The following is a 26,492-nucleotide window of genomic DNA, read 5'->3' on the forward strand; positions in this document are numbered from 1 at the left end:
ACTTAATTTTTTGCAGAATTGCATCCGCAAATCGATGTAAACTTTTTGAAAGTTCAAGGAAAATGTTCACAATTTTTCTTAAAAATAAAAATTTTCTAAGAGACTTTTGCGACATTGGAATATTTATACGACGAATTCCTGTGGACACGGAGGTAGAGACGCTGAGAGAGAAGACATAAAGAACACAGAATGGACGGAATCAACCAAAATCATCTTAACTACATGAGACGTTGTAACATTTCCTCTCATATTTCATTTTTTTTACAAGAAAACTAAGCGATGACCCGACTTGGATTTTTTTAAGAATATTTTGAATAGGTTGATGGAAATTCACACACAGTTTCCAGGCGTTTTGAAGTTTCGATCTCTGTCAACAAATAGAATACGACAAGAATTTTGGCAACGTGATACCTATACAGTTGAGATGATTCTGGTTAAATGCCAAAAAATGCCGCTTCCTCGTTCTTTGAATCTACAAATGAATGAAGGGGAAAAAAGAAATTAAGGAAAAAGCAAAAATAATATCAATACTTAAAGTCGAAAAATGCTTTATCCACCTCAGATTGCGACATCGCGAATCTCTACTCGCCATTGGCCGACTCAGCAAGTTGGCATCATTGTTTTTTCTCCGTTTAAACCTGTAGAAATGTATCGATTCTCGAAGATGCCAGGTGCTCCGACAAGAATCGATTCATCAACACAGGTTTAAATGGAGGAAAGTCAATGCTGCTAACTTGCTGGATCTGCCTTTGACTCGTGCTTTAATATTTAAGAGGGAAACCTAGCGACAGAACAGAATTTCTCGTTATTCACTCACTCAATGAGATTCGCAGAAAATTTCAAGAAGATATTATAATCAGTATTTTTTATGATGAAATTTAATCGAATATTCTAATTTATAATATTATAATTTATAATTTAATATTTTAGATGGAAACCTAGCGACAGAACAGAATTTCTTGTTATTCACTCACTCAATGAGATTCGCAGAAAATTTCAAGAAGATATTATAATCAGTATTTTTTATGATAAAATTTAATCGAATATTCTAATTTATAATATTATAATTTATGATTTAATATTTTAGATGGAAACCTAGCGACAGAACAGAATTTCTTGTTATTCACTCACTCAATGAGATTCGCAGAAAATTTCAAGAGGATATTATGATCAGTATTTGTTATGATAAAATTTAATTGAACATTCTAAAATGTAGCAATGGAAATACGCATTTTCCGATTTTTGCCGTCGACATGGCAAAGGGGTTCGACTCATGCGACCTGATCTGATGCACAATTTGATCTCAATACTCAAAGGCGTAGGTGTGTTGCATTCGGTACACATTACAGCTTCAGAGCTTGATGAGCTTTTGATAAGCTGAGCATGATTCGATGGGGATATGAGAGTTGCTGTTGCCAACTCTAGCTAATAGAAGGTTTAATCGTTAATTTTAGTCGATTGGACTATATTGCGTGATGAGACCTCATTTGGACGTATTCCTGTCAAACGGAACTATATGCATTAAGACATGAGCCCTGAGATCTATAAGGATACATGCATAACAGGGCTCACATCATAATGCACATAGTTCCGTTTGACAGAAATACGTCCATTTAAGAGACAAAAAATCGATGATAAAACTGTGAATATGCATATCCCCGAATCTCAGTTTGCTACGCTGCAGACCTTTTCCAAACAATTTAATTACTCCTGACATCTGTGACGTAAAAAAATGGTTTATAGGATGTCTTTGAAAACAGTATTTCTAACTTGAGTATCAGAAAACTACGAAACTTATTTTTTGAATGGAAAAATATTTAGCGTCGGTTCATGGAAATTTCTCTGAATTTCCTTCTCTGTGTATTGAACATTCTGTGAAAATGTCAGCGATATTGTTGGTTCGTTCTCCGTTGATAAGAGAAGATAATAACGGAGATTTTGAAACAACGCAAACGAGATACGCATTTTTACAGTTTGATTTTCGATCTTTGCCGTTAGTTTCCTGAGATATAGGTACTTGGTGAAATCAAAACATCTATTTATTTGGCATGAGTTCTATAAAAATTTCAATGGACTTTCTTAAAAGGTTTAAAATAAATTGTGGACTAGAATTATTCTTCTACGAAAAAACATATTCGAAAATTAAAAAGTAAAATGATACACAGACAGCGGGTAGTTTGAAACATCGTGGTGTGTTTGCAAAACTTCCATTATTGTTCGCACGTGCGTTCCTCGCATCAAAAAGCATTGGACGGATTGGAAAAGATGTCACTTTGCCTTTATGACGCGTGAGTACATTTTTAATGCTGGTTTTTCAGCGGTGGATGACAGTCAACAGCAAAAACGATTTATACATACACAGAATACATAACAAAATGTACACGTGAATTGACACGAAACAAGCTCAATACTCTTTAATATAACTCTACGATTTTACTAAAAAAATTCAGTTTTCGCTTATAGAAAACCCCTTTTAGAGAACATTTTCTCGTTCACTGGAGTATCAGGATTAACATGCTAAGATATATACAAATTAAAACCGGAAACATCGGAACACAAGTAGCATGCTGGGATAATATCACTCATGCGGGGTAATAAAGTCGTTAGAAGAAATTAAAGTGCGAAACGCATGTCCACCGCAAGGTTGGACTCTGAAAAACGATGCGCAAAATGAATCTATTCACCTTGAGTTTGGCGAGCCTTATCGTAAAAGTAAACCTCCAAAATGGTATTACACACATTTAGACAAAATTCCCCTAAAACTCTAAAAGACTACTGAGACACCAACTTCAAATGTAAAATAAAGGGCTATATCTTGAAAACTTCGAAAAATACGCCTTCAAAAGTATGATACTCGTTAAATTAAACAGGCGAAAATAACTACAAACTGAGTATCAACACCGGAAAAAGTCAGACGAACGGATATTTTTACTGACTCACTCAAACTTTTGCTCTGAATCGAATGCATTGCGTCAGCCAAACTGAAAAATATTTCATGAAAAAAGACTGAGTGCGTAGCGTAATAAGCATTCATTTTCCTTATCAGGGAACGAGGCGCCACTCGGGTAAAGAAACGAGATTACGACAAAAAAACCAATCGCTCCTAGTATTAAAATCATTTTAAGCCTGATTTAGCTAGGCTCCAAATTAAAAGAGTTGAACAAGTTTGTCGACGCCAAAATTCTAGGTTAGGTCACGCAATTTTAAAGCAAATGTTAGCGATGGACAGAAAATTCAATTATTTCAATACTTGTTTTTTGCGGAACATTGGTTCAGGCATTGCGGGGGAAAGTGTTCTCATCATGAAAAAGACCTGTTATTCGCTCGAGACATGAAAAAATTGAGACAGAGCAACATTTAAGAGTCGTAATTATCCATCTTTAAAGTACCAAACCATGCATCTTGATTGCGGCTGATCGAGTCCCGCACAGCGAAGGGTTGGACCGCGCAGCGGTCAGGGGGCGTACCTCCTAGGTTACATGCTGCCGTGCTAAGGAAGAACGCCGTATGCGCCTACAGACGTTGCCAAGTTTCTTTCGATAAAAACCGAATTTACTGGGAAAATTTTGAATATATTCCCCCAAAATTTTCAGACAACTTTGTACGCAATTTAATCTAAAATATCTGAAAGTTTCAAAGAAAAATTTGCATGAATGCCGTCAACAATACACGTTTAATCAAAGAAAATTTGGCAACTCTCGAATGTTCATATGGCGTTCTTCCTTAGCACGACAGCATGCCTTTTGGTACACTTGACTGGTTTATTGAATACCCCACAAACTGTGTGTGACACGATTCTGCGGATCGATCATACAACTATTCCAACTCCGAAGTCGTGTTTCTGCCTACTCCATGAAGTGAAGGCGAAATGCTTATTTGGCCGCAAAATTATTCGACGGCGTATACTGCTGCCAAACTCTGCAGACGACAGATTTCTGACTGTACGAGGAAGTGAAGAAATTTTCTCCGCGTATTTTATTTTCAGAGAAGACTACTGCTCGAGTTTTCGGCGCGAAATTTCCGGGGAAAATTGTTGAAGGAACAAGGAAAGCTGGAACAACATTTTGTGCAAAGCTACGATCGGGCTTTCCGCGGAGGATAAAATGTGACGGGGGATTTCCGACGCGCGACCTCCCGAACGGAGATACGTGGTTTGGCACTTGAGCCTCCGTCATATTTCGCTAAGAATATGTATTCGCCCATTAGCGAAATCTTGCGGAAATTGAATCTAACAGCCATAAATTAAAGCGAAGCGTTCGCTCGTTCGGGGACGATTACTCGGTTAAAGATAATGAATTGACTTGAATGGTAACGAAAGCTTTTCAGACCCCTTTGACTCCCCCCCCCCCTCTCCGACGATGCGAGAATAAAACTTGCGCGAAGCTCTCATTTGATTACTTCCCGCGGGACAACTTTTAACACAACTTGGCCATTATACTCCTGCTTTTCGCAACTTGGGGCAGGGCAGCAGTTGGCACAATTGGGTTTTCTCCATTTAAACCTGTGCTAAAAAATCGATTCATGTCAGAGCACGCTGGTTCCTCCGGGAATCGATTCATTTCCGTAGGTTTAAATGGAGAGAGCACAGTGTTGTCGACTCACCGGATCCGCCAATGGTAGTAACTGGCTCGATCTGATCATGAATTAAACTAAAAAAAAAAGCTCCTCATCTACAGTTTAGACGATTGCAGGGTTCATGAAAGCTTATCGAAGCAAAAACTGAGGACTTTTCGTTGAGTTAAATAGAGTAAAATCTGAAATTTTCAAGGATCTTTCATGAACTTCGGTATATATTTAAAGTACTGTCCAGAATTTCCGAATGAAACGCCGTATCAGTTCGCCTTGAATTTTTAGTGTAGGCAACACGAGCTCCCACGGGTTCGAATAGTTGTATCATTTTAAAATCGTAAGTTCACTTGGGACGCACAGGCACACAAAAAAAGGTTATTGCCTGAACGGGAAGCTGTTACTTCAACGTCATGTCAGTTTGCCTTCAATTTTCAGTGTAGGCAACAAAATACCCTACATGGTAAAATGCCTTTAGAAAAATTAGGCGACGTGAAATGCAATTACGCTGATTATGGTTAGATTTATAGCATGCTAGTTGTGTATTCCTATTCAGGAAAATTCATACTTTTTTACATTGATCGATTTCATCTTGGGCAAAGCTATCTACTTGATAAGATATTTGATGGGTGTTCTTTAGGGGTGAGACTTGTGAGTCAAACTGTTCAATTTCAAGAGGTTTTTAAATTAAAACAATTATAGTTATTTAAACTTTAAATTCTTTTTTGACTATCATTTTGTTTCTGGTAGTATTCACTTATTTTCATTTTCAAAGTTTTAAGTGATGATGTAATATCATTCATGGTGGAAGATCATCGACAATACGCCTTTTTTAATAATTGAGAGGCTCGGAGAACAAGCCACATGATTGCAGTTTCTGCTATTTCGAGAAATAAGTGTTTAAAGTCTCATCATTACATGGAACCTCATATGGTGGAGAGAAAGTTTAAACTCCCATTTTGATGCTTACAAGTTAGGGAGTGAATTTTTCACGGAAAACATTTCAAGACTATGTTTTTAGTTAAAGTCCCATTTTTTTCGAAAACTGCACTTTTGCGCCTTGTCCTTTATACATTCCAATTAAATCCACACGGAAAAAATTTAAGTGCTGCTTTAACAATTAAATTGCGAAAAAAAGTGACTGCAATATTTCAACGTACATTTGACAACACGGAAATGCTACTTTAACCACCCCCGTTGTTAAATTAGTTTACAATAGTGGTTAAAGTAGCATTTTTAAGTTGTGAAGTCTACGTTGAAATATTGCAGTCTTTTTTTTTAGCAATTTAATTTTTCCGTGCATGATTCAATGACTGGCACGATGGATTCATTCAGAGGAATAAATTGCATGAAAATACGAAATTCACTCGGCAACACTGTGAGCTTTTCTGCAGGTGCTCAGCTTCGGTAAACTTGGGGAGGTTAGCGCAGGTCGTATCTACGTGATTCGCGCGTCAGGCGTCTACTTTGCATTTGCTTTTCTGGTTAAATGCAGGAGCAGGTGTCCCAGTGTCACGACGGAGCAAAAATATGAGAGAAAGCACTCAGCTTAGACATATTTTATAAATCAGACTTTATAATTTTGCCCTTTGAAACCTGTCGGAGCGGAACACCCTTCGTTCCGATTTTTGAAAACTTTTTAAGTTCCCTTAAAAAGCTTCGCATTGCGAGAGGATCTTTAGTAGGGATGGATTCTATTTTGAACAATTTTGTTTCAATTTGCGCTTATGCAAACACAAGTATTTTCTAAATAAATTTCCCCCCCTCTTTTTTCACAATTCATGGTGGTTGATCATGCACACTACTCAGAGTACACCCATTTTTACCAACTCACGAAAGATAGTATACAGTTAGTCAAAAAGCCTCCCCCTTGGCCTATAAAAATCACCCGTTTCAGCCAACATGAAAGTTCAACCCGTCATCATAGTCTCTCGTTTTGTTTATCGATTCTGATAATGGAGAATTTGCAAACAAAAAATTGTATTGCTTCATCTGAGAGTACCTAATGAGCTGAAGTATTTTTCATAATTTTTTTTCTGACATAGGAAATTGGAAAAAAATAGATTTAAAAGTGAGAAAATGTGCCGCGTTGTGACGTCATCAGGCGGCATTCCCCGTTTAAACACATGTATTTTACCAGATTAGGTTATTTTGTCATATTTTCTCCAATAATTGTTCAATTTAGAAACCTAGGATATCCTCGTACTCAGTTCTCCTAGCAGTATTATTTTACAGATGAAATTCAAAAAATTTAAGACACCTGCAATTTCTCCATTAGCCCGCAATCTACATCGGATGATATTTGACACATATAAACAATCATGCGAGGACGGATGCTGATAGAAAGGAGGGAAAAGACAACACCAAAAAAAAGAGAAACACACGCACCGACTGCCGGCCCTGATTTTTGGAGCCCTGTTCGAGATTGGGACAAAACACAAAGAGAGAAGAGAGTTACTCATTTAGCAAGTGCGCAGAACTGCTGTATGTACAGTGATTCGCAATGAAAGTAACAGGAAGTACGTCACGAGAGAAGAGTTCAAAGCAGATTGGAATGCGATAGATGGTTATTCAAAGCACAGAGTGAGAAAAAAATATGGTGCACAAGTTTAAGATGTGACAGAGGAGAGAGCATATATAAAGTTTAACAGTGGCGGCTTCTCGCGAGCAGACAACACTGTATTAAGTCTATTTGAGTACATGTAAAATAATCGATATACATCGAAGCAGGCTACCTGACATGAGCAAGTGTCACATTTTCGAAATACTCCATCAAAATGTGAGGGTCAAGTGCTGTGATTGGTCCAAGACATCGGTTCAGCCAATCACAACACCTGACCTTGATATTTTGAAGGCTAGCTTTGATAGTGTGACACGGGATACAGATTCGATCACTTATGATGGAATCAAACGGAGGAAAAACAGTGTTGACGAATTGAAAGGGTGGTCTTAACCAGTGGCAGAGCGTGATTTCCGATGTATCCATTGATCTGTCATTTATACCTATGGAAAAGGATCGACATGTGTCCGCAATGAACACTTTAATAATCGATTATTTTCTGCAGCTTTGAATGGAGTAATATCAATTATCAATCATGAACGCCTCGTCTTGCCTTGCCGGCAGGGCCAGCGATGCAAAATCAAATGCCATGATTTTCCGGATGAGAAAGTCTTAAAAAATGTCGAGGGATTTTTCAGGGATTCACTTTTTTCTCTAATAGAATTCAAAAATTATACTGAACGTTAGTATAAACACGGATGATAGGAGTAAGTGAGTTTTTGGACTACCGCTCTCTTTTTGTGCCGTAGCATCTTGATTCATTTTGCCAGGAAAGATCCATATTCTTGAATGATGCCTGTCATTCTTAATATATTGGAGCGCCTTCAATTTCGTATGATACTGTGCAACACCTCTATGGTGAAATAGTTGCTTGAGGCGCCGTGGCACGCTGTGGCGGGCCGCAGCCTACAAACCTAAATGGATACTTCACGCATTGCGCAATGCGTGAAGTATCCATTTAGGTTTGTAGGCGCTTGCGCTGGCAGCAAGCTGATCCGCTCTGTGTTAGGCTCTAATATTTAAACTCGCAGAGTCAGCGTTTTTCAACTCATGATTTTGAAATGTTTGGACTCTCAGCGTGGATTATTTTTATTTAAATTGATGAAGAAAGAAAGATCTGTATTAGAGGAAAATACAATGTATGCTTTGTAAATATTAAGGTGGTTCCGTGTCAAATTTAATGATTTAAAAGCAATTAATTTTTTTTTTTTTTAAATTTTGTGCTTTCACTGTGCTGCAGCGTGGTGGCGTGGTGTACGCGCAACCAAACGCTTGGACGTATTTGACTCTATACGATCGATGTACAAATGGGTTGAAACCAAAGATTGCTTGCCTCTTAGTTTTTTCCCCGCTTTTATTAATTTTTGTATAGTTTTTTTCAACACAACTTCGGCTCATTGAGATTAATATCGATGCCATCGCTTGGAAAAGGTTTTACAAATATTTGCCACGTTTAAAACAATTTAAAAGTAATATTTTCATAAAAAAAAAAAAATAATAATACGTATAATGTATATTTTACATCGAAAATTTTAAGGATAGAAGTAAAACCAAATATTCATCAATGACAATTTGAAAGGATGAAATGAAAACAATAAGTTAGACCCTGTAAGTGACCCTAAAAGTAATGAACACCCTGTTTATCGGTCCTTTTCCATAGGTTTAAATGACCGATCAAGCGATACATTGCAAAGCAAGCCATTGCCACTGGTAGGATTCTGCAGAGCGAAGGCGCCGGCCTCGCGTTCGCTCGAACAAAATTGGCTTGTGTTCGCATTTTCTAAGTTTCGAATCAATGTTCAAACTCGAGGACGCTCCGTTACGAGCCGGAGGAAAAATGAACAACTTTTCGTGGCAATAAACAAAGTTCTGGAACTTATCGGAGCTGTCTTTTCTCCCACACCGTCATTCGAGTTTCCAAAGTGTCTTGTTTTGCAGCGTTCGCATTTGCACAGGCTCAACAAGTCGAGAGGAGCGCGGCTATTGGAGGGACCGATAACGATCAGATTTTCGAAATTGAGTTTTTTTTTTTTGTTTTTTTTTTCATTGTTGATTTTATCATCAAATTTTGACCGATGAAAGGAATGGGTCGATCCCGCAACGAATACGGACGAGTATTTTTGACGAACAACAAAAGATGTAAAAGACTTGTAATGGGGATGTTGCATGTGTGAGGGATTTGCGATTTGACCATTGATTCTTTAGTAAAAGTTCGCGAGAAACGCAATGTTGCCACTGGTTTTCTCTGAAATCATCTCCCAAGCTCAAAATAAGCTCTCAAAGTGAGGCTAAAATGGAGGGGATATCCCACCCTACCCTGAGAGTCAACCTCTACATCAAAACAAACTCTCCATGCAAAGATAGGGAGCAAATAAAGTAGCAGAATTGCCACTTTATTTGGAGACTCCAAAACTGAAAACATGGCATCACTGCTAATGTATTTGCTCCCTATCTTTGCATGGAGAGTTAGTTTTGATGTAGAGGTGGACTCTCAGGATAGAATGGGATATTCCCTCCATTTTGGCCTCACTTTGAGAGCTTTTTTTGAGCTTTGGAGATGATTTCAGAGAAAACCAGTGGCACCATCGTGTTTCTCGCGAACTTTTACATAAGAATCAATGGTCAAATTGCAAATCCCTCACACATGCAACATCTCCATTGTGTGAAATTTTTTGTAAGAGAACAAGAAGTACAAATGGGGCCGTTGCAAATTTAGCTAGATCAAAAAGAGATGGTTCTTAAAGAAAATGGCTCAAAATCATGTTGATAGGCGTATCGGGAAAGTCTGAAATACACTTCTGACTTCACAATCTGCGTAAGAGATTTGCGGTTTTTTTTTTTTAAAGCTCCCCGTTTCAAAAACGTTACTACAGCTACGGCACAGGTGGACATTTTGTAAGAAGAGTCGTTCCATCCAGCCCTTGCGCACTGGGATTGCTACACAGCTTTCAACATGGCTGACGCTTCCGCTCGCAAATCGTGAGGAAGCACCGTAGTCTTTATAAATGCAAGGAAAATGTAAATACAAACACTCCGGTTGATAAAATCCCGTCTCATCACGTGTGTTTAGGTCCAGTTACACGATCGAATTGAGCCATCAAACTGAAGCTCTGATTGGTGGAAAAAGACCTGAGGTGAGGATGCGACCAATGAGGGGCCCAATTTTATGGCTCAACTTGATCGCGTAACTCGACCTTTTTGGCGGGTTGGCGTCGGCCATGTTGAATACTGCGTGGCATCCTAGTGCACAAGGGTTGGATGGAACGACTCCTCTCACGAAATGCTCACTTGTGTCGTAGTATCGTTTTTGAAGCGGGAAGCTTAAAAGACGCACATTTCCTGCGCCGATTGTGAAGTTAGAAAAGTATTTCAGACTTTCCCGTGATTTTTGAGCTATTTTCCATAAGAAATAACTCTTCTTTTTGCTCTGGCTGAGGTCTGTACCAGGCCCATTGAGCTTCAACAATGGTATACGCCAGATGGTCTCATCAAATAAAAAATGGAAGAGGTTAAATATAATGATTATTAATTTGTCAGAAAAAAGTTTCAGGGCGAAATAAGCCAGCAAAAGCACAAAATCCATGGGAGCAATAAGCGGATACACTTTGGAAAAGAGACGCAAGAGAGAGTATGTGAAGAGCGGGACTAGAAAAGTGGTTAAGAAAGAAAGTGCTGTAGATTGGAAATAGCTCGGCGATTTCCCACCATAATAAAGAACTAATTCTTTCCTGGACATCAATCTGCATCTCAACTCGAGTTGCTCTCAGTCGATCGTAAAATTGACACAATTAAATCAAAAGGACTTATATTCATTTTATTTTGAGGCAATGAATGGGTTATTTGAAGAAAAGCGACACCGCTGAAAGTCAAGTTTTGAGAATACATGAAAAAACTTGATTACTCCGACATTCTTCATACTTCTGTTGGAAAATTTGACCAGTATTCTACATACCATCCACCACCGTCATATGATAAGGGTTGAAGCAATTGGGCAAGAAATACAATTTGTTTAAAAAAAAAAATTGGCGAATACGCCCTTCTTCCACAAAATTGCTCAGAGCTGCTATTTGTAGCAGTATAATAACAGTCAGATAGCATGTGTATTCGATGACCATGTTCAAAATTAGATTGTGCCTCATGTTTAGTATCTTTAGAAAGCACCCTGCATTCGCTGGGAGGTGTGGCTCGAAACTTACGCTCTTTTTCGACTGAAGCAGATATTCCGATGTTAAAATAAGACGTTTAAAGGGTAATGTTGGTAGCATCACTCGGTAGACTCTCTGAATCCGTTTCACGTGCGCAAACAATTCGCCTTCAGTTGCGTCCGCAGCAATTGTTGTTGCGAATATGATGTGCGTACCGATTTAAATTCATTACATACATGACTCTCTGAAGGCGTTTCACGTGCACGAGTAGCGAACCTTGTTGGAGAATAAAGGAAGTAATATTCAATTAATCGCTCAGTTCTTATTTCGTTCGCTCTCCAACAGAGTGTGCTACTTGTGCACACAAAACGCCTTCAGAAAGTCAAATATGTAATGAGTTAAAATCAGCACGCACAACATATTCGCAACAGCAATTGCTGCAGAAACGATTGAAGGCGAAAGAAAAACAACTACATAATCCACGCAGAGAAACATTTTAGCGCATATTTAGCTCAAAACGGACATGTCTGTAGGTACTCTTCCTTTACAGTTTTCCTACATGCAATTAGGTTTTCTAATGATAGAGCAGTATAAATGAAAGAAATATACACGATTTGGAATGGAATTACGGCGGTTTGGCTGTGAACGGTAGAGTATTCCATCGAAAACTCCAGGGTATCTACTAAAACAGGCTGACCAAAAATCAGTAATTTTACAGTACTTTTTCCGGACATTCCCAAAAAATTCAGTACTTCCTCAACAGAAAAATTCAGAACTTTTTGAGTACCTCCATTTGTCGAAATTCGAAAAATTTCAAAAATTTGAATTTCTCGCTCATATTGTGACAAGAATACCAAAAAAATGAAACAAAATTCTGGACTCCTTGCGAAATTTCCGCACTGTTTCAGTACTTCCGGACCGCCTTTAAAAAATCAGTACTATTTCCGGACTTTCCGGAAATTCCGAACTTGTACACACCCTGAACTCAATCTGAGATTTTTGGCGGTCAAGCCCTTCTTCAAATAACCCGTTGAAATGATTTTTTCGGTGGAATTTGTATGATAATTGTAATGATTTTCCCTTTGCGAGGGGGTGAAATGTAGGAGTAGGTTGAGGGCTCACCTTCATTTGATTCTTGAGGGCGGCGAGGTCGGTGCCCTCGGCGGGGACGGGGACGTTGTAGAACTCGCCCTCTTCCTCGGTGAGGAGCTTGAACCATCCCTCGACGGGGGCCTTGATCAGCTCCGAGATCCCGAACGACAGGGATCCCATGAAGTCGTTCCGGGACGTCCGATCCCAATCCCACACCTCGATCAACAGCCGTCTGTCCTTGTCCTCCGGCTTCAATTCGCTGAAAAAACAAACAAACACAAACTCACCACAATGAAAATCTCCCTAACAATGAGTCGAATCGAATCAGTGAGAACGGAAACACACCAACTCGGAAAAATGAAAGTAATCAAGAGACACACAAAACTGGGTTACCAAAAATCCCCGTGGCCCCTCCTAAGAAATATGATACATTTTACTGCGTTAGCAAGTGCGTAGCGTATACATTTTATCTTTTTTGGGACTATAAAGTTGGTTTTTCGGTGAGAAGATCTTAAAATTGTTCTTCAGACGATTCAATTGTCCAAAAGTTTGCCGAGCAAAATCCCGGACCCACTCCTCCCATCCCTTAAGGTTTTATAAATCCCCAAAAGTAATAATCCTTATTAAAGATGAGGGTGTCTCAAAGAACCCTCTTGGTGAGGTATCTTTTAGTACCCCATGGACCCCCTTGATTTTACAATGCAGTGTGTACTTACAAAACTAGCGTCTCATTCCAGACGGGATTCAAAGATGCTTTTATTGTCTTGGTTTTCTTCTTGACGTTGTCCGAGTCCGGGATCAATTTCAGCTTGACGTAAGGATCGGACAATCCGTTGGGATCCATTGGAATGAGATTTTTCCCTTGACGAACTGTAACAAAAAAACAACGGAACCTCGATTAGGCTAAATTAGCTGATTTACATTTCTTTTTTTCCATTTGATTAAATACTCAAAGCCCCCTATTTTCGTGCAACCACGTCTGCGATGAGTGACACGTTTTGTGATCACAAGCGAAAAAGGCTGAAGGCGCTCTGGATCATTCAATGCTAGGTCTGGATGCAACTATCTGTGTTCTTGGGGTGTCCGTGTTGCATACCAAAAAATTGAGGGCGCTCTGGTTTTCTCATGAACAACGTATGGCTGTGGTTGTTAGTTTCTAATGGTTTTCTACGTTGCGTGCACAATCGTGATGACTCTGAAATCCTCAAAATTCGGATGGATCGTGTAGCACTATGACAACGTCACCAACTCGTGCGAATTTCCGCCCGTCGTCTACCAAAAACATTTTCACAAATGCATCGCGGATGTTAATCCCACTAACGGAGGTCAATGAAATTTCCACAATTTTCGCTTTGCGCGCAGAATTTTTATCAACGACCATGCCGAAACAGAAAGACTGAAAAGCCCGGGGAAAGTCGGGTATTTTTAAACCCATGAAAACTTGTCAAGCTGCAAACAGAGATGATCACGATTGGTCGAGAGCCGCTCAGTTCTGCCCATCCGCGCGAAAATGCACTATTTGGCAACGCTGCCACATTCAAAGGATGGTGAATAATTGATAATGGACCACTAGACAAGGTACGAATTTAAGCATTCTAATACATGTTTCTTGACCAGAATTTCACGTAAAACACGATTCCTGCAACGAAAATTACCGAAATCAACTCCTAACAAAGATATTAACGTTTTTATTTCACATTGGTTACGAGGAATTTGAACTGCCCGCTCACGAGAAGCTCAAAGCTCCGCGTGAGTCAAATCGTGCACTACAACGGTTTCAGCAAGCTTCTCAATCGAGCGATGTTCATTTCCCACCATGAGCTGTTCAAACTATAAACAACTTGCTATAGCTGAGCTAAAGCGTCAAGATTAAGGTTGCCAGATTTTTATATCGCAGAGACTGTCATGATAATGTTTAGCGCGCGATGTGAGTCACGTAGAGCATTGAGTTTTTATGAGCGGGTGGTTTGAATTCACGCATCAAGAATCATTAAATATCTTTATAAGGAGTTGATTTTGGTAATTTTCGTTGTGCGCGTCGTGTTCTACGTGAAAGTTTGGTTATGAAACGTGTATCAGAATGCTAAATTTCGTGCCTTGTCTACTGGTCCATTTACGATTTTAACATATTTCTAAGTAAGTCAAATGAAAAGAATCAGAAGAGACTAGTATAGAGGGTGAGTGTTAATAAAGTTAGGAGAGTAAATGCCGCATGAATAGACTCCGTTCTATCCGCATATATTCATTATTCATTGCTTATTTTTTATTTCAATTTGATTGAATACTCGATCCGCATTATCTTTGCGCAACACTTTGTCAACACAAGCGAAACAAATTGAAGGCGATCCGGCCTTTTCAATGACTAAGTATGGATGTGACTATTCATGTTCTCAGGATGTCCGTGATGCATACCAAAACATTGCAGGCGCTCTGAATTTTTAAGGAACATCGTACGGTTGTGATTGTTATAGTTCTCCGGAGTTTTCTATCCTGAAATTACAATCGTGTTAGCTGGCTACGGAATCCTCGAAACTTGGATGAGTCATGTAGCGACAAAGCTGCTGCATTGCAAAAAGGTGCAAATCGGGGAAATGTTATAGGTAGTAACTTGCGGGAGTAACATCCGCGATGCCTTAGTGGAACTGTTTTGGGTGGCTAATTTGTACCATTTGGCACTACTGCCGTGATGCAACGCGACTCATTTGAACTCTGGATATTTCATGGAGACACGATTGTAAATGCACGCGAGAAGCTCTTGAGAACTAACAACTGCACTTTATACGTTGCTCCTAAGAAAACTAGAGCGCCTTCAATTTTTTGGTATGCAACACGGACATCCCGAGAACACGAATAGTTGCATCCAGAACTGGCCATTGAAAAAGCCGGAGCGCCTTCAATTTTTTTCGCTTGAAATAACAAAATGTGTTTTTCGTTGCATTCATACGTCGTCGTTGCACAAAAATAAAGCAAATTGAGTATTTAAAATCAAATTGAACATAAAGCGGTTTGAGTATTTAATCAAATTGAAAATCGGGCAAAAATATAGTAATTCCTCATTTAGTGCTTGATGTAGTTAAATTTTCAATCAGAGTTACAATTTGTCTCCGTTTCGCGGAATCGACGATTCACTTAATTATTTTTTTTCAACTACATTCTTCAAATTATTTCAATTATTTATGATAATTAATTATCACTTTGCAACTGTATTGTTGGAAAATTCCCCGTTTTTCATTCAACTTTTTGCCTTCTATTTTCCTACCCTCTCCCCGGATACGGTGATTTCAGGCCGACTGAGTTTTTCATTTTCGACAATTTTTGCGTGGAGGATCACAAGTATATTCAAGGACTATTAAAAGCGTCACGAACGCAGAGTTTCCAATTGGACGTATTTCTATCAAACGCAAGTATGTGCATTGTGACGTGAGCCCTGTAATGCATGCATGCTTATAGGTCTAAGGGCTGATGTCTTACTGCACATAGCTCCGTTTCGCAGAAATAGTCCAATTCTTTGAAATCCGGCACGGAGCATCACTCGCAGAAACTTCAGAGGTGCTCGACACATCTTTGGCCTAGTTTTAACTCAGCCATTTAGATTCTTCGTCCAGATTCGAAAATGTCCCCCGATTTTCTTTGTGGCTCGATTGTTGAATCGATATTGAACGACCCAGATCGATATATCGCACTGTTAAGATAGGGTGTCATCCATCAAACTCATTCGATAACGATTCAACAACCGACCCGCTGTTTCCTCTATCCGCGGCAAATCTGAGCGTGACATATATCCTCCCTTTGTTTTGTTTGCCTTTGTAGGGGACGAATTCAAAGTCATGCCTATAAGGGCCTTTACTCCTCTCCGGTCGCGACCGCGGATACGGTTGGTAAAGGCAGACAAAGCTAATATTTCGTTAGATTCAATCCTGGTGTAAGGATGTCGGCCGAACCCTCTGTTGTCAGCGACAGGTCGGAAGCACAACCTCGTAGCCCGATTCCCACGATTGTGTTTTGGACAGTCGGGCAAACTGAGACATCGTCGCGAAGGCGAAGAGAATATTAAAGAGCAGTGGCGTGGCGTACTTTGCGATACATCGATTGATCTACCGTTTAAACCTATGGAAAAGGATCGATGAATAGGGTGTTTGCAATGAACACCTTAATAATCGATTCTTTACCAAAGCGCCAAAACGGGAATTATCGATAGTCGATTTTACAAGCCTCGCCACTGTTAAAGAGGGCTGTAAACCCTGCTTCGTTACAGTGTTCACTGGCAAACCGAGTAAGGGTTCCATTTGAAAAAATTAAAAAAAAGTACAGAAAAATATAAGAATAATCTCGAGAAAGGCTAAGGGAAAAATAAACCGTGTTTATAATCCACGATCTTCCTCATTCTCCAGTAAGTCCCGGATTTTCATAGGCATATTCAACATTTAAAACCTACCATTTCCGCTATGTTCCTCGAAATTTTGAAGGGTAAAACTACAAATCAGGGCTGCCACAAAATTTAGAAAATAAAATTTCCTGACACTAATTTTCTTGACACTTATTGGCGGAATTTTCTGACCAGATGTGGCAGATAGTTAATAAGGCATAATTAGAAATAGTTCTCAGGCAAAATTAGTTGTTCGAAACGTCAAACCCATTCAAGACAGTAAATAAAGGTGACTGAACAATTTTCCCGCATGTTATAGCACAAATGCTGTTCCTTAAGAAAGTCTGAAAAAGTAGTTCCTAATTGCAAAATGAAGTCCAAATAATTGTAAAAGAGCGTTTTTTTCTGGTAATTCATACGCCCTAACTTAACAAAAATTGGACTAAACTTTGAAAAATGAACTATTTTTTCTGACTCATTTTAAAAACAACGTGTCAGCCGTTTATTTCCCCGTGCAGATGCGTGCTTTTATGGATGAGCTAGAAATAATAGCTCCTCATTTTAATATTGCCTCCAAGAGAGCTGTGGGTCGATGAGAAGTAGTATAAAATTACGTATCTAATAATATATCCTGTGCGATGAATCGATTGATATGCCATTTGAATCTACGGAAAAAAATCGATTATCAGGGTGTTCAGAGCGAACATGCTAGTAATCGATTCGCTGCTATAGCTTTAAACGGGATAATATCGATAATCGACTATTCACGCCTCGCCACGGCACTGAAAATGGAAGGAGCGGTGATAATAATCCTTCCTCGACAGAGAATTGAGGAAGAATGAAGCTTCAGTGAATAAAGGTGACTGGAAGCATTGAAACGAAAGAATTCTCACCGGCCAACAATTACTTTCATCCCAAGGATTCAATCCTGCAAATAGACGACCCGCACGATAATGATCGATCGTCCTTAAGATGGCGGCCTAGGTTGCAATATTTACAATAAAACGAAGACTAAAGAAACTTTGGTTTCATACAATACAACCAAATTTTTCACTAATTCTTGACCTGGCTCTGCTTGCTTTTAACTGAAAAAATCACTATAAATATATATTGGTCTATCACTATCACTATGGCACTGAGTGGACAGAAAGGCGAGCCTTGAAAGTTCTTCTATTAATAGTTTATTTAAACTAGCAGATTGCGACATTATTTGTGTTTCTAGTCATGTTACCCACATTGAACATTCTGGAGACTAGGACCTTTTGACAGAGTGGACATTCTAATCTCCAGACATCCGTGTATTTTGAACTTTTCTTTTTTCTTGACCTTTTGGCCTGTTGCCCTTTTTGTCAACGCCGTCTATCTAACTAATTCGTCATTTTCAAGACCGGCGAACGTAATTACGCATTAACAGTGCAAATCCGCCCGTATTTTTTTTTTCACAGGGGAAATTATTGAAAATTTTCAACGGAAAACTCTAGCTTTTCCTTCTAGCCACCGGCAAAAATCAGTCAAATTTTGGATAGATACTGTTTGCTCATATTCTTGTAAAATTAATAAGTTTTTGAGCCAAATTGATAACCTTCCAATGGACAAGGTTGCCAAAATTTCTTCATACTCAAATTCCCTGACTTTTTATTGACTCTAAAATGTTTGGATTCCCTGATTTTCTCTGCCACTTGAATAAAACTCCCACTTTGATTCTTTCCTATGAATGGACCGAGTTTATCAGAAAGGAACTGACCCACATTTTCGAAAAAATTCAGTTAAAAATGTTTTTGAGTTCCGCTAGTCGCATATTTTCTCCTGCCAAACATTCGAAATCGAAAAAAAAAATTAGTTTGTGAAAAGAGGGGTTAAAGTTTATTTTCTACATTGACAAGGTATCTAGTTTTTTTTTTAATTCCAGGAAATCCTGATGAAATCCTCATTTTTGACTGCTAAATCCTGATTTCATAATTTTTCCAAGCCCTGATCAAATCCTGATTTTTTGCGGAGAAAAATTAAAATTTCTCCATAAGCGTATGCGAGAGCATGAACACATCCGATCGGACGGCCGAATTTTCTCAACTCCTGATTTTACGACCGGTTTTTCCTCAAATCCTGATGAAATCGGGATGATATCCTGAGTGACCTCAAACCCTGATAGAATCGGGAAAATCCTGATGCTAGACATCCTGATTGAGTCTTTACGTATGCAGGCATAAAACTTCAAACCTCTTTTTCTCAGTTTCAACTTAATTTGGGTTGGTTCTTTTCTGATAAACTCGGTCCAAATTACAGTCACTTCTGCTAAACGTTAAACGCATTGAAATTCCTGACTTTCCCTGACTATTCCCGGTCGCCACAAATCCCCTGACTTCCACTGACTTTCCAGGTTTCCCACACCGCTGGCAACCCTGAATGGAGTGACGTTCCTTCGTTCGCGAAACGACGAATTAAGAAGCTGCGTATTCGACCCGCACAAATGGAAGTATTCAAGCTAAAAGGGACTAAGTCACACGCAAACCCGTGTGCACATAGTTCCCTTTAGCATAAATGCGTCCAATTTGCAACGCCTTCATAGCGACACGTTCGCGGGCGAATTCTTGCTTCAGCGTTTCAGCGCTGGGGCACTGAAGCCGGATTTTAATTACTCAGCACACATAAATTATCCGCTGAAAAAAAGGACGCGAGCAGGGGTGGAAAATTTGCATTCAAAAGCGTCCGTGCTAATGACCTCGGCGCGGCGGAAGGCGAATTAATAGCGCGCGGAGCGGACCAGCGAGTCAAAAAGAGTCGCGAAATTATATTTTCTTTACCGTTCTAACTTTCCACCTCACTGCAGGGTCGCGCAACTGTGAAAAGCACCGTTTTCGAGGATGAGCGACCGAGAACGGCACCAACATGGGATTTGAAAACTGGACACTGCAAGATTTCGCCGAGAGTTGCGAGAAACGTTTGAACTTCTTCTCCGATAACAGGGTGATTAGTTCTTGAAATCGGGATTCGGAAATACCTTGAGTAACGCGAGTAACCCTAAATTGCGTAAAGTTAAATTTGCGGGTTTTTTACACCTCTCCACCCCCCTCTGTAACGCTCCGTAGCGCTTTGCTATACCCCCATAAAAATTTCATAACGCTTGCCAGAACCCCGAATTTTTCGGATTTTCCCAGTGTGGCAGTGTGGCAATCCGGAAATGCAACTGACCAATCACGATCTCCATCTCCACCTAGTCTTATTTTTTGCAACCAAACAAAGGCAACATTCCAAAAATTGGAACGCTGACTATCCAATCGTCTAAATGTAAAATCCTACGTCTTTTTCGCTACGAAGCAGTGGCGAGGCGCGACTGATCGATCATCGATATCTCCTCATTTGAAGCTGGGGTAAATAATCGATTATTAAGGTGTTCGTTGCCAACACCCTATTCATCGATCCTTTTTCATAGGTTTAAACGGCGGATACATCGATAAATCGCAAAGCACGCCACGTCGCGCCACTGCTACGGAGTCGTAGGCGTCCACCGAGTGCTTTCTAAGGATTTAAGGCAGGGGAAAAAGGAAGAAAAAAAATAAAAAAGCAGCTTCGCGGAAATGAAGCTGTTTTTGAAAAAAAAAAGCGAATAGACTTTCTCCGAATGATCCTGTAAACCCTGCTGTAACTACGGAGTCCATCGCTTCTAAACCGCTGACGAGGCTGGCTTTCACCTGATTAAAACGAGCCCGGTTCCTGCTCGGCTGACCGGGCTGAAAAGGGTTGCGGTGGGTTTGCGGGTCGGGTGGTGGCGCGGCGTGGGTTCCCCAAGCCTCATCTTCGAACGTGTAGGCATGCAATTTGGACGAATTTATGGTAAAAGGAACTATGTGCACAGGATTTGCGTGGAACATAGTTCCTTTTAGCAAAAATACATCAATTTCTGCTCTGCGTGCAGAGAACACCCAAGAAGAGCGGCTGCCGGTTTAACGCCCGAATTGTAGCATATTTTGCAGAGTGCATATCGTATGTTTCCTGCTGAAAATGGATCAAAAATCATGGTAAATTCATCAAGAAAGTCTGATATACGCTCATAACTTCACAGTCTGCGGGAGAAGTATGCGTTTTTTTAAGCTTCCTGTTTTAAAAGCGCACAGTGGTTTTAAAGAAAAACATGCGACAAAAATGTACACTGAAAAAAAAAGATTGGTAGAATTTACCATTCCTCCTCGTTGTATTTCACACAGCGTCAATTCAGAGTCAATTCTGCCAGAAGAAAGGTGAACGTTACTATATTCTGGCAGAATCGACTTTGATTTCACACTGTGTGAAATACAGCGTGAAGGAATGGTAAACTCTACCAATCTTTTTTTCAGTGTACCCTTAAATGGTTTGCACGGGGTGAGTCTATGGTACGTGTGGGCTTGAAATCGCGGAGAATCAAATTCTTGGCTGATCCTGATTTCGAGATACCACAATTTGAGATTTACATAGTAAATGCAGGTTTTCTACGGATTTTGATCAGTTTTTTTACTTCTATGTCCATTGAATCAGTGGTGATCGGTTCACAATTTTATTCTTCGTTCGATTAATTTCGATCGAATACACACCCTCTCGTTACATGCAGACTCTCTCTATCATACTCTTTTTTTTTTTAACTGAACACTTCGCCTTCTGCTACGTCTGCAGCGATTGTTACGAATATGTTGTGCACGTGCTGATTTTAGATCATAAAATATTTGACTCTCTGGGGGCGTTTTATGTGCGAAAAAAATGCGCCTTCAGCTGCGTCTGCAGCAATTGTTGTTACGAATATGTTGTGCGTGCTGATTATAGATCATTGCATAATCAACTCTTTGAAGGCGTTTAATGGCCGAAAGGTACTTCGTTCGTTCTCCGACAGATTGCGCTACTTGTACACATAAAACGCCTTCAGAGAGTCGAGTATGTAATGATCTGAAATCAGCACGCACAACATATTCGTAACAACAATTGCCGGAGACGCAGCAGAAGGCGAATTGTGCAGTTAAAAAAAAGTATGATAGAATGCCCGCATGTAACGAGAAGGTATGTATTCGATCGGCATGAATCGAACGAAAAATAAAAACGTGAGCCGGTCAACTCAGATTCAATGGACATAGAAATAAAAAAGCTGTTCAAAATCAGTAGAAAACTTGCAATCAGTATGAAAATTTCAAATTGCGGTATTTCAAAATTACGATCAGCCAAGATTTTGATTTTCTGCGATTTCAAGTCCACACGTACCATAGACTCACCGTCTGCAAACCGTTTGAGGGTACACTTCTGTCGCATTTTTTTTTGCTTCACCACTGTGAACGATACTACGGCACAGGTGAACATTACGTAAGAGGAGTCGTTCCATCCAACCCTTGCGCACACAATATTTAACATGGCTGAAGTTTCCGCGCGAAAAAACGTGAGGAAGCCTCATGGTCCATATCAGCGCAAGGAAACTGTAAATATAAACGCGCCGATTGATAAGATCCAGTCTCGTCACGTGTATTTGGGCGGGTTGGCGTCAGCCATTTTGAATATTGCGTAGCATCTTAGTGCGCGAGGGTTGAATGGAGCGACTCCTCTTCCAAAATGCTCACCTGTGTCGTAGTATCGTTTTTGAAACGCATATTTCTTACGCAGATTCTGAAGTTAGGAGTGCTTTTCAGACTTCCCCGATGCGCTCATCGTGACTTAAGAGCCATTACCTACGAGAAACAACTCTAGTTTTTGCTGTAGCTGAAGTTTGCAACGCGCTCACAAGCAACTTACATTTTAGGCTCATTTTAAAAACAACCTATGAGTGTTATTAATGTGACTAAGCAGAAAAATACTTCTTCTTCTTCATCATCGTTTTCTTATTTTTCTCTTCCATCCTCTCCGTGCATTTCTCCTCATTCTTCCTCGTTTTTTTCTCTTTTTTTACGCCCAGCAAGAAGTCCACCTTATTCGGCTTGAAATGCCTTTTTTCACTGGATACTACACGCTTTGCTCCACAATTAGTTTAGTTGCCTATCCGATTCAAATCCAACATTAAATCAAAATCCGTTTATTTAGCCCCCATTTCCCATCCCCCAGGGAGGCCGAAAATTTTTGAATTTTGTGATAATCTTACACTCATTATGAGCCGAGCAGAACGCAAAAGTTTCGACGAGACATGAGTAATCAAGGTTTGGTGGCAAAACTTTCTGACAATATCCTGACTTTTCACGATTGAGTAAAATTTACTGAAGATTTCTGATTTCCTTTTTCTGCATTACCTGCCTACTAAGGGCTGTTATTATTGCCTTGACTTATCATCATGTGTTCTTAAAAGAGCGAGACTTTCAATATTATCCAACGTGGAAACTTGGCATAAAATTATAACAGATTTTATTTTATTCTTCTGGTAAAAGAGAAATGTTTTTGACCTCACTCAAGACACCGTTTCCATCATCTTTGAAAACTGATTTGATTGTTCAAAGAATACAAATTTGACGAATAAAACATCCCGGAATGTTTTGTATTTTAGATGATGTCTTACCTATTTCAAAAAGCTGCACTCTGAAAACACTCCGTTGTGATTTCTAGGCACACCCTCCAAAAGAACTGACATTCAAGTTGGAAAAAAAATTGTTTTGTCACGCGATCAACAGGTGATGATGGAAATCTCTGATGCGCGGTGGAAATTTTTCTCGGGATAATTCTTCTGGCAAGAGCGGCGGAAAGCTTTTAAAAGCTTTTTTTTGCGGTACTCCGTATGGGCTTCGCAATAGTGAGATCGTCAAAATTTAAACAAATTCGCCAAGTTTAACTCCGTGAAGCATCGAATATCTTATTATGGTTATGGTTACATTACGAACAAAGTTTTCTTACTTTTACTTCAGTTTCTGATCAGTCTGGGTTTTTCAACCGAAAAGAAAAATTGCCCGTTATTATTTAAAGCAATTTATTTTAAATACGATTCTCCTTCATTCGAAGAAAAATTTATTGTACAAAAAATATGTTCTTTTATACAAGTGAAATGATATTTTTTTCTTTTAAAATTTAAATAAGTGTCTTTTAATTGACAGAAAATTAGATTTGACACCGCAAAGATACGAATAAGAACTTCTAGTTGAATAAAAAGAACTTAATTTGAATTTTAAAAGAGTCCTTTATGTAAACAAAATTTTTCTATAATAATTTCATAATATTTCGAACCAACATTTCTTTATTAAATGAAGGAAAATTTTATGTCCATTTAAAAACCTCTTGAATATTTTTCTTCTTCGAACCGATGTTGTGACAGACAAACGAAGATAAGGAAACTGGCCAATACTTCAATTTGATTTGCCTGTGAACACTTAAGTGAAGTTGTTTGCCAAATACATCTGAAACTGAACTGAGCAACTTTTTGACACTAAAACTTGACGTGTGAAATCTTCATAGTTTAGAAAGGAAGCAGAAAAAAAGTTTCGAAGCATTGCGATTCATAGTTTTTGATAGGGGGAAAAAAAAAACCAGAAGAATAGAGAAATGCGACCGAGTTGCTCATGGTTGGCGCCGTCTATTTGATTAAAGCATGAGCGGCATTTCATCATTGTTTGACAAACACATACATAAAGTCGCGATTATAGCGCCGCCTCGCGCTCTGCGACGCCCAATCGCCATTGCCCCCTATCCTCCCAGAGATCATCAGGCAATTGGCACCTTCTGATCTCCTCCTCCACCCCTTGTCGCCAACCTTTCACAGGACGTCCACGCCGTCGCCTTCCGGGAGGAACCCAATCGAAGACCTGCTTGGGCAACCGATCATCTGCCATCCTTCGCACATGTCCATACCAGACCAACTGCTTGGACCTGATATCGTGCACGATGTCCTTTTCCACACCCATTATCTCGCGTACCCTTTCATTGCGGATACGCTCTCTTCTCGATATCCCAGCAGACCTTCGCCAAAAGTCCATCTCGGTTGCCCTAAGCATGTCTTCAGTTCTTTTCTTAAGTTGCCAGACCTCACTCCCGTAAGTTACGATACTCTTCACGATGACGTTGTAAATTTTCCTTTTGGTCTCCTTGGAGATACTCTGGTCCCAGAGAACCCCATTTAGCATCGCGATAGCTTTCCTGCCTTGCACATTCCGATCTTTAATGGCCCGATCCAAATTTCCGTCCTTAGTTAACCAAACTCCGAGATATTTATACTCTTCACAGTCCAGGATCTTCCGGCCATCCTCCAGTTCAATGCTTTGCTGATCACCACCGATAACCAACTTCTCCGTCTTAACCACATTTACTTCCATTCCCCACTTTCGGTATACTTCCACTAGCTTCCGCGTCATGTAATTCGCATCTTCTTCGTCCTGAGCTATTACCACCTGATCATCAGCAAAGCACAGAGTATAAAGGGTGCCATCTTCACGTAGCGGGACGCCCATTCCCGAACAGCATCTTTTCCATTCCTTTAAAACTTCTTCCAGGTACACTTTAAATAAGGTTGGCGACAAACAACACCCTTGTTTCAGTCCTTTAGTAATTAAAAACCCCAACGATAACTCCCCATGCGATTTAACCCTAGAGAAAGCCCCACCATAAAATTCCTTAATAGCACTAATTAGTCCCCCACTAAAACCCCTTTTGTTCAAGGCTTCCCAAAGTTTCATCAATGGCACACTATCGTAAGCTTTCTGGAGATCCACAAACACTAGATGTAATTCCTGGCCAACTCCCTTCTTTTTCTCTATGACGTGGATGATGGTAAATAAGTGATCAATCGTTGACCGACCGGCTCTGAAACCTGCTTGCTCTTCCGCTTCATGTTCTTTCCACTCCTCTTCAATTTTTGCTTTCAAGATTTTTCCATACACTTTGCTCAGGGTACCTGCAACCGACAGTCCTCTATAGTTATCACACTCATCTTTTCTACCCTTCTTCTTGTATATAGGTGACACCCAAGACTCTTTCCATTCTGTCGGTACCTTTCCACCGTCCAAGCAATCTTGCATCAGGTATCTCAACCGTTGAAACAGCTTGCAGGTTCCACACTTGATCAACTCAGCAGGGATATTTCCCGGACCTGGAGCTTTATCGTTCTTCAGCTCTCGTACGGCCTTTACCACGTCCTCCATATGGATCTCCAAGTTATGATTATCGTTAGTATACTCCAAGCTTACGCCTCCATCTTGAAATTCAGGTCGCCTTTCTGTCAGTAAATTTTTAAAATACCCCTCCAGTTTATCAATGGATATCGGAGATATTAAGTCACGCTTCATGTCCCTTCGCAGCCCTTTCAGCAACTTCCAGCTCTCAGTGCTTTTCCTTCCTCCTATGTACGTGTCTATTTTGTTACAGCTCCTCTCCCAAGATTCGTTCTTTTTCTTGGTTATGAGCCTTCGTACCTGCGTCTGAGCTTTTTTATACGCCTCTTTGTCTTCTGTTTTTTTAGAGGAAAGGAACTGATGATATTTTTTCCGTTTCTCCTGAATCTCCTTCTCAATTTCTTCGTCCCACCAGTAAGGTTTTTCGCTAACTTTCCTATCATCAGCGACACCAAGAGCTTCCATTGCTGCCGAGTGAATGCAATTCTTCAGGAACTGATACTGCTGTTCGGTATCACCGTCCCTTGATTCGCCCAACTTCTCATCCAAGCGCTTTCCATATAAAGCCCTTACACTTGGATGCTGCAAGCTGTCAATGTTATAGTTTACAAGCTTGACACGATCTTTTTGTTGGTGAACTTCTTCCTGTGCTTGCCTGGTCTCCTGGCTCCCTTTCACTGGGAAAGCTATTTTCGCCCCGAGGAAATAATGATCACTGCCGCAGGAAAGACCTC

At 39.9% G+C, this 26,492-nt stretch overlaps 1 protein-coding gene across 4 annotated transcripts in view; it reads right to left on the reverse strand.

Annotated features, from left to right (window-relative positions):
* The window catches only part of LOC109034870 (Protein C kinase 53E), a 337,504-nt gene that overhangs the window by 19,607 nt on the left and 291,405 nt on the right, over positions 1–26,492 (reverse strand). For 2 of the 4 annotated variants that reach the window (XM_019048242.2, XM_019048241.2), the window contains exons 6-8: positions 13,080–13,233; positions 12,394–12,622; positions 6,955–6,981 (exon numbers count right to left, since the gene is read on the reverse strand). In XM_019048242.2, coding sequence (XP_018903787.1) covers positions 6,955–6,981; positions 12,394–12,622; positions 13,080–13,233 — 410 coding nt within the window. The remainder of the gene's footprint in view (positions 1–6,954; positions 6,982–12,393; positions 12,623–13,079; positions 13,234–26,492) is intronic. The other 2 variants (XM_019048244.2, XM_019048243.2) reach the window with 1 other exon arrangement.

The sequence above is a fragment of the Bemisia tabaci genome, chromosome 5 (genome assembly GCF_918797505.1).
Source record: "Bemisia tabaci chromosome 5, PGI_BMITA_v3".
In the NCBI taxonomy this organism is placed as follows: Eukaryota; Metazoa; Arthropoda; class Insecta; order Hemiptera; family Aleyrodidae; genus Bemisia; species Bemisia tabaci.